The sequence below is a fragment of the Abramis brama genome (assembly GCF_963993115.1).
Source record: "Abramis brama genome assembly, chromosome: 23".
Taxonomy (NCBI): Eukaryota; Metazoa; Chordata; class Actinopteri; order Cypriniformes; family Leuciscidae; genus Abramis; species Abramis brama.
The window spans coordinates 28,364,670-28,377,180 of NC_139985.1; the positions used below are offsets into that span (position 1 = coordinate 28,364,670).

At 39.4% G+C, this 12,511-nt stretch overlaps 1 protein-coding gene across 1 annotated transcript in view; it reads right to left on the reverse strand.

Moving 5' to 3' along the window:
• The window catches only part of phactr3b (phosphatase and actin regulator 3b), a 102,870-nt gene extending 91,236 nt beyond the window's left edge, over positions 1–11,634 (reverse strand). Inside the window, exon 1 of the mRNA XM_084101588.1 lies at positions 11,403–11,634. Within this exon, the coding sequence (XP_083957714.1) occupies positions 11,403–11,508 (106 nt within the window). The 5' untranslated portion in view covers positions 11,509–11,634. The remainder of the gene's footprint in view (positions 1–11,402) is intronic.
• Positions 11,635–12,511: the final 877 nt, after the last annotated feature.

Consider the following 12,511-nt stretch of genomic DNA (forward strand, 5'->3'; position numbering starts at 1 on the left):
CTCATTTATTAATGTCCCGCCTCCTACACAACGCTTTACGAACAGAGGTCAGTGCATTTTATAATACATGCATGGAGCAATAGATGCAGAGTCCTTCATTAATGCAGTAAAGTCATTATCGCAAATTATTCCTAGACAGGGTGATCTGGAACCCGGTGCAAAGTGGGGAAGGCTTGTGTCTTCCTAAAGGGGTTTATTTTGTGATAATTACCAGCTGACTATCCCACTTATTACTTACCAAAAAATTAATACATAGACATGAAATGTTGATTTGAGTATAATGTCGGTTGATAGAAATGATTATCAAGTAATTATTGATAAGCAAGTTACAAAGTGAGATAAAAACTAGGATCTGGTGAATATCATAAACATAATAAGGAGAAAACGCATCTTTCTATTGCGTTATTCTCTCTGGTTGCCTGTAACAACAACAAACTTACAGAGAACCGCATGGGCCAATTTGCAGGTGTCCTCTTAATGATCTTAATGAGAGGGTTCTTTGTAATGGATCAGTCAAAAAGACTCAAGAATCATTAAAGAGGTGGTATAATGCCCTTTTCACAAGATGTAAAATAAGTCTCTGATGTCCCCAGAGTGTGTGTCTGAAGTTTTAACTCAAAATACCCCACAGATATTTTTTTATAGCATGTTAAAGTTGTCACTTTTTCGGGGTGAGCAAAAACGCACCGTTTTTGTGTCTGTCCCTTTAAATGCAAATGAGCTGCTGCTACCGGCACAGAGGGCGGAGCTTCAAGAGCTTCAAAGAGTGTCAAAATGTTTAGCCTTTTATGTTCAAACCGGAGCCGGACAATGATGGAGAGACTCAAGTGGAAGTGACAACATGTAGAAGCAACAGGACATTTCTCAATGGTTAGTTGATGAATTTATGAAGCTGATGTTGAGTTAACTATCTTCTAGTCACTGATAAGCATATTCTGTCATGATAATCTATAAATCGCATTCCCGGGGGTGGGGTTTATGTAAATTTTAGGGTTTGTGATGTCACTACCCTGTGAAGAAGCTCATTGTAGTCCTTACCAGCCATTTGTTGTAGTCCTTAAAAAGCGATTTCTGTAAAAGCAAATATCTCCCTTTGCTTTGAACTTTGAGTGTTGTAACTTTGCAGATGTTGTTTATGCTCAAACAGCAACATTACACACTAACTAAAGTTAGAAAAGTGAAATCATAATCAACCACCCATCAATTTTATCCAAGCTGCACTATGGCCTGAATGGCCTCTCTGTCGCCATCTGTGGTTGAAGCATTAAATTACATGTCACTAATGGAGTAATTTGCGGTCTTGTGGACTTACAATGGCAAGACTGTAGGGTGCCGATATGCTCCCTTGATGCATATTCTCTATATCAGTGTCAGTGTTTCTGAACTCCATGAAACGCCTCCATTGTAGTCTTGATTTTCTTCTGGGAACGAACACGTCACAATATTCCTCATTTAAATAATTCATACGCAGAATAAAGGGGCGGGCCCTGGTTGAGTTAGTTAGTAGTGTGTTAAACTGGCAGTTATGGTAAGGGGCGGGACATTTCCCAAACACACTCGAAGCGCTCGACCAATCACAACACACTGCTCCAGCCGACCAATCAGAGCACAGTGTGCTTTTCAGAAGGAGGGGCTTCATAGAGACAGGAACTGCACAGAGCGTTACTGACAGACTGGGAAGAGAGGAGCCGCAACAATGGAGAATATGGGGAAAATAATCAACATTCAAGCAGGAAAACCTGTTCTAGTAGAGCACAAAAACAAGACTTTGCATAATAGGTCTCCTTAAATTCAATGTGTTACTTGCCCTTTCTTTAAAATTACTTTTGAAATTTACATGCAATATCTGAGTGAAAATGGTTTCAAATTAAATCCTACACCATTTTTGTTCATCAGTGCACTCTTGTAGGCTACTATTATCATTGCTTTTGATTCCTAACCAGCTGCTGAATCTGCTTAAAATCATCTTTATTTATAACAGATCCAGTGATTCCAGTCATCCAGAATTCACTACAGTAAAAGCTAGGAAATCTAGAGCCAGCTGATATACAAAGTTCAGATTTATGATAGAAAAAGCTACAGAAAGAAACAACAGATGATAAGGCCCAAACAACCCCATTTCCAGGAAAGATGGGACATATTGTAAAATGCAATAAAATTCACAATCTGTGATTTGTTAATTCTCTTGAACCTTTTTTTTTTAACTGACAAAAGTACAAAGAAAAGTTTTCCAATGTTTTCACTGACCAACATAATTGTATTTTGTAAATAATATACAACTTTTGATATTGATGGCTGCAACACACTACAAAAAAATTGGGACAGAGGCAAAATAAAAGTGAAAAGGTTATAAAGGTTAGATTATCCAACTCTTTTGAAACAGTCCACAGTGAGCAGGTGAATTGGTAATAGGTGAGGGTCTCATGTTTGGGTGAAGAAGGAGCTTTTCAGTCTTTGCAAGCAAAGATGGGTCATGGCTTTCCACTTTGTGCCAAATATCATGAGTGATTCAAAAATCACATTTCTCAATGCAATTTATGTCCTTCACCATCTACCACACATAATATTGTGAAAAGATTCAGGGAATCCAGATAAATATAAGACTGTGTAGGGCAAGGCAGGAGACCTCCGTTGAATGTGCGTAACCTTAGAGCCATCAGACGGCATTGCATGAGAAACCATCATGCTACTCTGTTGAATACAGCCACATATGCTCAGGAGTACTTTAGAAAACCATTTTCACTGAACACAGTCTGATGCTGCATCAAGAAATGCCACTGAATCTCTGTTACACAAGAAGAAAGCTATACATCAGTTCTATGCGGAGATGCCGGCGAGTTCTCTGGGCCTAAGCTCATCTCAGATGGTCTAGAAGACAGTGGAAATGTGTGCTGTGGTCAGATGAGTCCATGTTTCAGCTTGTTAATGGGAAAAACAGACATTGAGTTCTCAGTCCCAATGATGAAAGGGATCATCCAGATTTTCATCAGTGACGGGTGCAAAAGCAAACACATGTCCTGGTACTGGGGTGCATCCGTGCAAACGGCATGGGTGACTTGCATATGTATGAAGGTATCACTGACATGGAGGCATATATTTGGATTGTACAGACACATAAACTGCCATCAAGATGACATCTTTCCTGGGAAGCAAGACAATGCCAGGCCTCATTCTGCACATGTTAAAAATAAATGAGTGGTTTCTAGACAGTTTCTTCACCACAGAAGAGATGTGCCTGCAGTCCAGATCTGCCTCTATTGAACATGTATGACCCATCATGAAACGGAGGATTGGACAGTGATGAACACAGACTGTTGAGTGGATGTCTTATATCAGACGAAATTGGGCAAATATTCCACTTGCAAAACTGCAACAATTAGTATCCTCAATTCCCAAATGATTAAAAATTGTAATTAAAAGGAAAGATGATGGGACACAGTGGTAAACGTGTGTGTGGCAGCCATCAAAATCAAAACTTGTTTATATTTACAAAATAAATTTAAGTTGGTCAGTGAAAACATTGGAAATATTTTCTTTAAATAAAGATTCAAGAGAATTAACAAATCACAGATTCTTGATTTTACTGCATTTTACAAAATGTCTGGAATTTACAACTATTCTGGAAATGGGGTTGTGAAATCTGCGTCTAAAACTCTACAGACCTCTGTAGAATCAGAACGCGAGTCATTCACGAAGTTTCCCCAAGTCCTTTGCATGCTCAATAATCAATTATTAATTATGTAATGTGATCATACATTCAGAAGGAAATCGAGCTGGCATGTTTCTGTGAGGTCTGTAACAGAAGTCATGTTGCGGTGGGTTTCGTTCCCAACCACAAAACAGTTGAAGACCTCTGGATTAATCACTGCTCTGAATATTCACTGCAAAAATCCTACAACGGCTAAATATAGATGGCTGATTAATAAAACATGAACACAAATGGGGGGGGGGGGGAGGGGAGTCTTAATCTAATAGTCCTAAAATTGGTGGAACATTTAAGAGTCTTATCCAATGAAAGTCAGGGAGAATCATGGGTAAAGAGTGGGGTGGTCTTTGATGTTTGATGTGGGGTGGTCTTTGATGTAAGAGCAAAACTGATCCTATAGGTTGCTGTCGAAGCGGCTAATCCAGATCAAGACACCCTGGAGCGACTCTGGGGACTGAGAGACTGATCTGCAAAGCTTCATACTGATCTGTGACCAGCCGAACACTATACCATTTACAGCTTAGATACTGGTCTAAGATCAGTACGGAAGGAAATATCTCAACCAGATTTTACTGGTGCAAAAATTGCGCTGCAATGCTAAAATGTTTGCCAGGGCTTTCCAAGGTGTTTTGTATGGAAGCTTGTCTCCGCCACAGAATAAAACATTTTAAAAGATAATTGCTTTTTTCTCAGAATTGCGAGACATAAAGTCAGAATTACAAGACATAAAGTCAGAATTATGTGTTATAAAGTCAGAATTGCATGATATAAAGTCAGAATTGCGTGTTATAAAGTCAGATTTGCGTGTTATCAAGTCAGAATTGCGTGATATAAACTCACAATTGCATGTTATAAAGTCAGAATTGCATGATATAAACACAATTTCGTGATATAAAGTCAGACTTGCGAGACATAAAGTCAGAATTGCGTGATATAAACTCACAATTGCTTGTAATAAAGTCACAATTGCATGATATAAAGTCAGACTCGTGAGACATAAAGTCAGAATTGTGTGTTATAAAGTCAGAATTGCGTGATATAACTCACAATTGCGTGTTATAAAGTCAGAATTGTGTATTATAAAGTCAAAATTGCGTGATATAAACTCACAATTGTGTGTTATAAAGTCAATTACCTTTTGAAATGTTTTATTCAGTGGCTGAAACAAGCTTCCATAGTTTTCAGTGTTTTAGTGTGTTGGTACTTTTGATATGAAAAGTCTCAGCTTTCAAATTCAGTCTATTTATGCTGAAATTCAGTCAATAAATGTGGTTTTAGCGTGTGTTGTCTTTAATGTGTGCAGATCGCTGAAGCACCAGTTAAGGCGGCTCGTGGACCGATCATCTCTTCCTCTTTACTACTACTTACAGCACCAAATAAACATCAATGAACATCAGGAGGAATGTTGAAAGATACCGTACACCAGTGGGGATTTCTTTAAGACTGCAAGGGAAGCTCGGCTTCCCCTATAATGTGAAAAAATGTATGGTCAAATATGTACTATTGTGTTAACATTTTATTGACTAAAAATGCGTTAGAAAACGTTCATCTCAGAGACAAGTTCGTTCAGAATCAGTTACATATAGCAGGTCGGCTGACTCGATTTCCTTCTCATACATTCCCGTAGCGTCACAGTGCATTTGAAGCCCAGCGTCCATTGACTTCAGTGGGGCTGCTTTGAACTGTTTTTTTCAGTGCTTCGAAACTAGACCGTCATTGGATAAATGCTGCGATTATGTCCCGCCCGCGGACGCTCAGCGTCTCTGGGGGTGAATGAGGAGTGGGCTGGCCTGGACTCCGGGTTTCTGCCTGATGACGCCTAGTTGGAACGACAGGGTCACAGAGCATTTTCTTGAAAAGGAACGTATTACAGTACAGGGCAGAATTTACGTATGAATAAATGGACAATTTTTACGATGTAGGCCGAAAATGAGCTTCCCCTCTTTGAAAGACCAGCAGCCACCACTGCCGTACACCTTGTCTCATGTCTCATGTAATTGCTCAATCAACCACGGAAATATATCAATAAAACAGCTTGTAAACATTGTCATATTACATAACTTTTACAGACAGATAGCAGAGTTGAACTATCGATTTAAAGAGGATACCTATGGAATCATGCGAGCTCCGGCATCCCTCTTATTATCAACATCTTCAATTCAAAACCCAGACGACTCAGACTTGTTGAGAACAGACATCAGCCATACAAGGTAAGTTATGGGAATATTTGTGATCGAGGGACTCTTTAGGCCACAAAGAGTATATGTACTGTTTTAGCAATGGTAGGCTGTCAATGCAGGACTCGCTGTTTGATATATTGGTTGTCAGGACTCAGGTTGATCTCTCTCCTCTCCTGCTTTGTTTTCATTTTTTCGTGTGACAGCCGCTCACAGCTGATCGTCCTCTGCAATCACAGCGAGTGCTGGTCATCTGTCACCAGATTGACCTCTTTGACAGCCGGACACCGCTTTAGCCTCATGTCAGCCCTGATGGTGGATCTGGCTCGGGTACGGCAGACCGACTGTTTGAGCTGGTGTTCAGTAAAGCATTGTTGATTAAAATTTTTCATCTCTCTGTTGCAGAACCTGTCAGTGCTAGAAGTCATGGGTGTTTGTAGTGCCGCGCAGGGATCAGTCTGTTCCTGCCCACACACACTTTCAGAGGCAGCCATCGTCCATGACCGATTCTTGCATGTTTTGTTTTCATGATCATCTTCACAAAATGAACATAACTTTTATTAATTTTGAAGCCTCAATACAATCAGCAGATGTAAAAATATAAACGTGGCTATAAACGAACTGCCCGACTTCAGCGTCACCATCATTAAGCTTCTGACGACTTGTATATTCTCTGGAAGTTTGAGTTAGAATAGTTTACAGGAGCGATTATAAACACAACGGCGCTGTGAGTCGATGAGTTTCCCTGTTCAGCTGATGATGTTTAATGTCCATGAGAACCTCTTAAGTCTCATTTAAACTGTTAGCAACCACCCTTTTCACAACAAGTACCCAGCTCACAAGGCCGGGACACACCAAGCCAACGTCAAAGAACTGGCGGCGATGAAAGCTGAATGTGTTGTCGCCTCTCAACTGCCAAAAAGCTGTGCTTGAACACACCAAATGGACTAAAGGACATTGTCAACTCGCATGTGTGTTCTCATGCACTGACTCCTTCTCTAAGCTGAACAGCCAATCGGCGTCCGACTAGAGCCAAAGGTGCGGAACAGACATAAATAATAATAAGTCGACCGATGCTCAAAAACGCCCCGACAGCCGACTCTCGCCCGAAGGCCGAAAGATACATTTTTAAAAAGTTTTTAGAACGCTTTGTCATGCACGAGATGCTGCAAAAGACACAAGATGTGAGTTAAAGGCACACTATGCAAGATTTGTACCTTAATATAACAGCCTCGAAAATCATTTCGATGGTAAACGAACTCGTAGTAGGGCGAATCATCCCGATAGCAATGCAGGTTTGAGAGGTGGCGCCCCGACAAATCTCGCGAGAATCACGACTTGCTTTACGGCACGACGTTACAGACATCAACAACATATGAAGCAGCCTCTGTGGAAGACACTAGCACACATTTCAGACGTGAATCATGGTAGAGTCGACGAAGAAAACGAAGAAAATTGTGGTATTTACGACAGTAACGTTAAATACAAGCACTCCACAGCGACTCTAGGGGGCGCTGTTTGGGAAAAACGGAAACTGCATAGTGTGCCTTTAAAGATGTCCGTCTAGCACGTTTACGTATAGAAAAACAATGGAAAAGTAGCAGTGGAATGGAAAAACACATTCTGTGTGAACGGCCCAAGAACGTTTTGCAAATGTTCACATTAAGTTATGAAATTGTTATTTCAAGTCCCCCTGTAGTGAAAATCAAGCTTTTAATGTTGTTTATAAGTCTATGTGGTGTTTTTAATATGCTTTAAGACAAAGCATGTGTAAATTCATAAGTCGACAGCATTGCTGAGTATTTTCTCCTTAAAACTGCAGTGAACCAAAGACAGTCTCAAAAACACGCTTTGAAATCGCTGGTGTTTCTGATGTCACAAACTAACTTGTAACCAATCAGATCAACGTGTGACCGTCAACCAGTGGATCTCTGAGCTGAGTGAGTGAGTGGAGGCAGGGCTCATTTGCATATTCATAGAACCGTGTATACTAAATGAGGCAAGGGTGTCGAGTTACATTCAAGATATTTTAAGGCATGAAGAATTTTTAATTTAATTTTAGTGATCAAAGATGAATTTTAAGGTATAAAATTGTTGACTACAGGAGGACTTTAAGGCAATCAGTTGCTTTATCACATGCTTTTTCTAACTATTAGATTTTACAGTGTCGTAAACACATTAGACAAATGTCCAATTAAAATGTTTCAGAGGAAAAAAACATTCCATGAACATTGTATAAAGTTTTTGTGCTAATGCTTTGAAAATGCTTATTAAAGACCAGATAACTCGTTCTATTAATTTTACTGTACAATCTGTACAAACTATATATAAAAAAAAAATTTTTTGTTCATAACTTTGAGAGAATTTTGCTAGAAAGTTCTGAGAATGATTCCTGAGCTATTAAAAAAAAAATCACAAGTGTGTATTACTGATGTATTTACATATGCTGTAGAAAAAAAATCGGAAAATATCTTGAGCTTGTGTTCACCACAACAACTCATGATGGAACCGGAATTGCTAAAATGCAACTTGTTTCCGGATTTTGGCCTACAAAATTATGTCATCCCTATATCATACACAGAATACAATACGACATTTCCCAGATAATCCATCAGAGACGCATGAATGTCAGTGTAAATTACAGTAGGAAATGTTTCTCGAGCAGCAGATGAGTCAGTGTGTCCAGTCATCGGCTCAGAGCTTCAGTTTTAACAGAGCCTTCGCCGGCCCACAGTGTGGAGGAACGGCCCTTACATCCGCTGACGGGTTGGAGAACGTGTGACTAACAGGTCAGCGGTTAGTTAGTGTGGGCTACATCTGTGCAGATATATTCCCTCTTCAACCCTAAACCCTCCAATCCTGCATTGCAAAGCACGTCATGAATGCGTGTGCAGTGCAGCTGATGCTCAGTCTATAGTTAGGAGACTCCATGTGTGTCATGTCCTCTTTCTCCTACTGTATCTGTCTTTGGCTCTGTTTCTGAAGAGCAGCTCGAGAGGCGAGATGAAAGCCGCAGTGTGTGTGTGTGTGCGACGGATGAAAGGCTTCGTCGAGGAGAAAGCTTGGCCAGTGGCGTCTCTGCCATGTCGCAATTTGTTATGCAGCTCGTGCCAATATTCTGATGTGCATTGACATGATTATATGGACTGATGCGTCTTTCTAGGAGAAAAAACTGATCACAAAACTGATCACAATCTAAAAACCACGTATAGTGCAGTATTTTTAATTTCACTGGATGCTGAATCTCTTCTCTGATGACGAGGGCGGGGCAACCTGTCACTCACATGAGATCCACCAATAGCAAACCACAACCATCCAATCAGTTCCTCAGAGACAAAATCAAGCCCCGCCCACATTAGTTCTTGTTTGAGAAGCACAATTCAATTTCTTGTCGACCTTAACAAGCAGTGTTGTAGTACTTGAGTCAATCTCTTGAGTATCTTCCAAAGATTTACAGTACATTGTGCTTTAATCAAAGCAGCTCACAGGTATTCAGTGTGTGTTCCCTGTCAGATCAATGCCGAAACACCTTAAAAGTAAAAATGTGCAGTTTGATTTTTAAAAAATGTCTTTTGTTGGTGTACCAATCAGTCCCTTCTAATAATGCTTTTGGCTTCATGTACATGTTTCTGTGATTAAACACTTTTAACACCAGCTGAGCTCCAGAAGTTCATGACAGGAGTTTTGAAGCCACTAACAGTGAAATCTGGCAAATCAGTGATCAGTTCTTTCAGAAGTGCTGGTTGTTGTTACCCAGTAACTTGTGAACACAAACTTATTGCATAAAGTAAAAGTAAAACAACAACACACTTTAGCATACTTTTAAAAAGAATACTTATTATGAAAAATAATATACTTTAAATACTTAAGTGCCAAGTGAATGTATTGTTTCCGGACACTTGGATGTTAATTGCAATTAAATGAAAATGTATAATAGTTTGAATTTATATTAAATGCTTTTAGACTGCTTTAGAGATCTTTTTTAACCAACTTAACAGATCTAATCTTTATTTTTTATTTCATTTGCATAAACATACAGTAATTTCATAATTACTTCTCTTGTTATTGAAATATGGCGGTGTGCTGCTGAATGCACTGATCATTCATGATAAATAACAATATACTACAATGTCATTTCTTGTATGTCTTGCATTTGAACATATTTGTAATTATACATTTGTAATGATAAAGTTGCAACTTAGTACATTTAAAATATGTGAACTTTAAATGTTAAAAAAACACTACATTAATTTTATAATCAAGCACTTTCCATGTGCTTTACTATATGTTAGTCAACACATCAAAATAAGTGTACTATTATTAAAAAAAGTACTTTAAGTTATTACAAAAAGTGCACTTTTGAAAGTGTCCTTATATTTCATTAAAATTATCTTCACATGGATTTTGAGGTACACTACAAGTGCACATTACTTATATTTAAGCACACTTCTTTTTTGCGATGGGTTTGCCAGATTGAGAAAGTGCTTGTCTTATTTTCACGTTACAGGTAAGGCGGTAATATTAAGTTACATCAGCATCACAGAATGCAACACCACAAGCAACAAGCAAACAAGCAGTATAACAAACATATACAGGAGGATATAAATGAGGTTTTGATCAGCAGAGATTATACCGCAGTCTAACATCCCACATCATTGGGGAAAGTGTGCATCAGTTCAGCAATATGTCAACATGTATTACTGGGACAGTGTGATCATCTCCAGATTCAAGGATAAATGTTCACCACCTGTCTGTGTCCAAACAAAGGGCTTTTAACACATTTCAATCACTAATCCCACTTTAGCCGTTCAGGGTGAAGAGTTTCCACGCTCGAATAGAAAGGGATGCACATGAGTTTGTAGAAATAATAAAACATCGCGTCAAATACTAATGCCTTTTCACCACCACAGAACAAGACAGAAGCAAGAATGAAAACTCCAATTTGCCACTTATTGGAAAGGATCTTTGTGATAGATGAGGCCTGTCTCGGCTAATTGCATTCATCCTCTTTAACGAAGCCATTGCAAACACTTTGTTACAACTTGAAATAATGATTCATCCTTCGCTCATTCGTCCTTCAGCTGCAGCACGAATCTCAATCTACTGCATATTACTCAGTGTAACTAAAGGTCAGTCAAAGACAGTGATTCACAGCTGTGACTGGGCAGATGCAGACACTGAAGCTCTTCAGGTTTATCCTGAAACCAGCTCATATCATGGATGTGCTGATCCATCAGTCACGGGGAAGCCCGGCGCGTCACCGCAGCATCAGCACCAGCACCTCCACACAGTTCGCAGTGCACGAGCATGAACATGTCAATGATGGATTTCATCATCAGCAATGCATGTGCAAAGACATCATGCCAGTCATGCCAGCGTTGTGGTTTCTCGAAAAACTGCTTCTCCGTGCGCAGTGGTACAGTCAGATATCTATGCAGTAAACACACAAACACACACACACACACACACACACACACACACACACACACACACACACACACACATACATATATCCTCACCTGTGCTGTTCGTGTAAACGACACGCGTGTCGGTAATGATGCTCGGGTCACTTCGAGATCTTCCTCTCTGCACAACGCGATCTTCTGATGCCTCTGATGTGGCCATGGAGATGAGAACACACCATAAAACACAGAGAAGCCAATCTGCGTGCGGGAATATGAGCAGCGAGCGATGGATGTGATTCAGTTTGACAGCAACGGCAGCGCTGGAGGAGGAGAGCGCGCGTGCGCGTGAACGTGCGCGCGCGTGCTGATGATGATGATGATGGGGAGCCAGGCACATCTGGGGGGACCATCGGGTTATCATCATTATCATTAGGATTTATTATGTTATTAGGTATTGTTTTATTCATTTATTGTTTTTAATAAAACATCTCATTGCTACAGCTATTTATTGTATAGATGCATATCAAGTCATGTTAAGGTGTTTTAATGTGTTAATCAAGAATTCGTGTGTTTTGGCATCCATATTGGTTTTATATAAGGTGGACGTGTCGTTTAGCTCTATTAAAAACTGAATATGTCATATAATGAGTGTTATTTGACATGCTCATTCAAAAGAACAGCGTTACAGTGATTTGTCAGAGGAACTCGTGAATGATTAACATGTGATGCCCTCTTGTGGACTCTCAATGATAGTGGAGCCACACACACATCTGATGATCATGAGAGGCGCAGTTTTATCAAGCATTAAAGCAAGAACAGTCTGATATAATCGATCAGATCTGATTCAAACAAATTTGGGCTGATCAGCAGTCAGTGATTTTAAACTTGGTATCGATCAACTAAGTCTTTCCACCAAAACACAACACAGCAAAATGCGGTAGGTTTTACATAGGAAAGCCAGACTGATATTTTTTCTGATATTTAGAGATGCAAACGGTCTACAACGAGTAGCTGTATGAAAAAAGAATTGCACAAAACCACAGCCTTTATTTTAAACATAATGCTATATTATTCGCTTGTTATATAACTTTATATAACAATATCACTGAAAATTCTACATCTTCTACAAAGATTAATTAATTAAATTATTTAAGGACATTGCAGACTTATTTATGTTTCTGTAAAAATAGCACTTATATGCAAATATTATGAATCATTTGAAA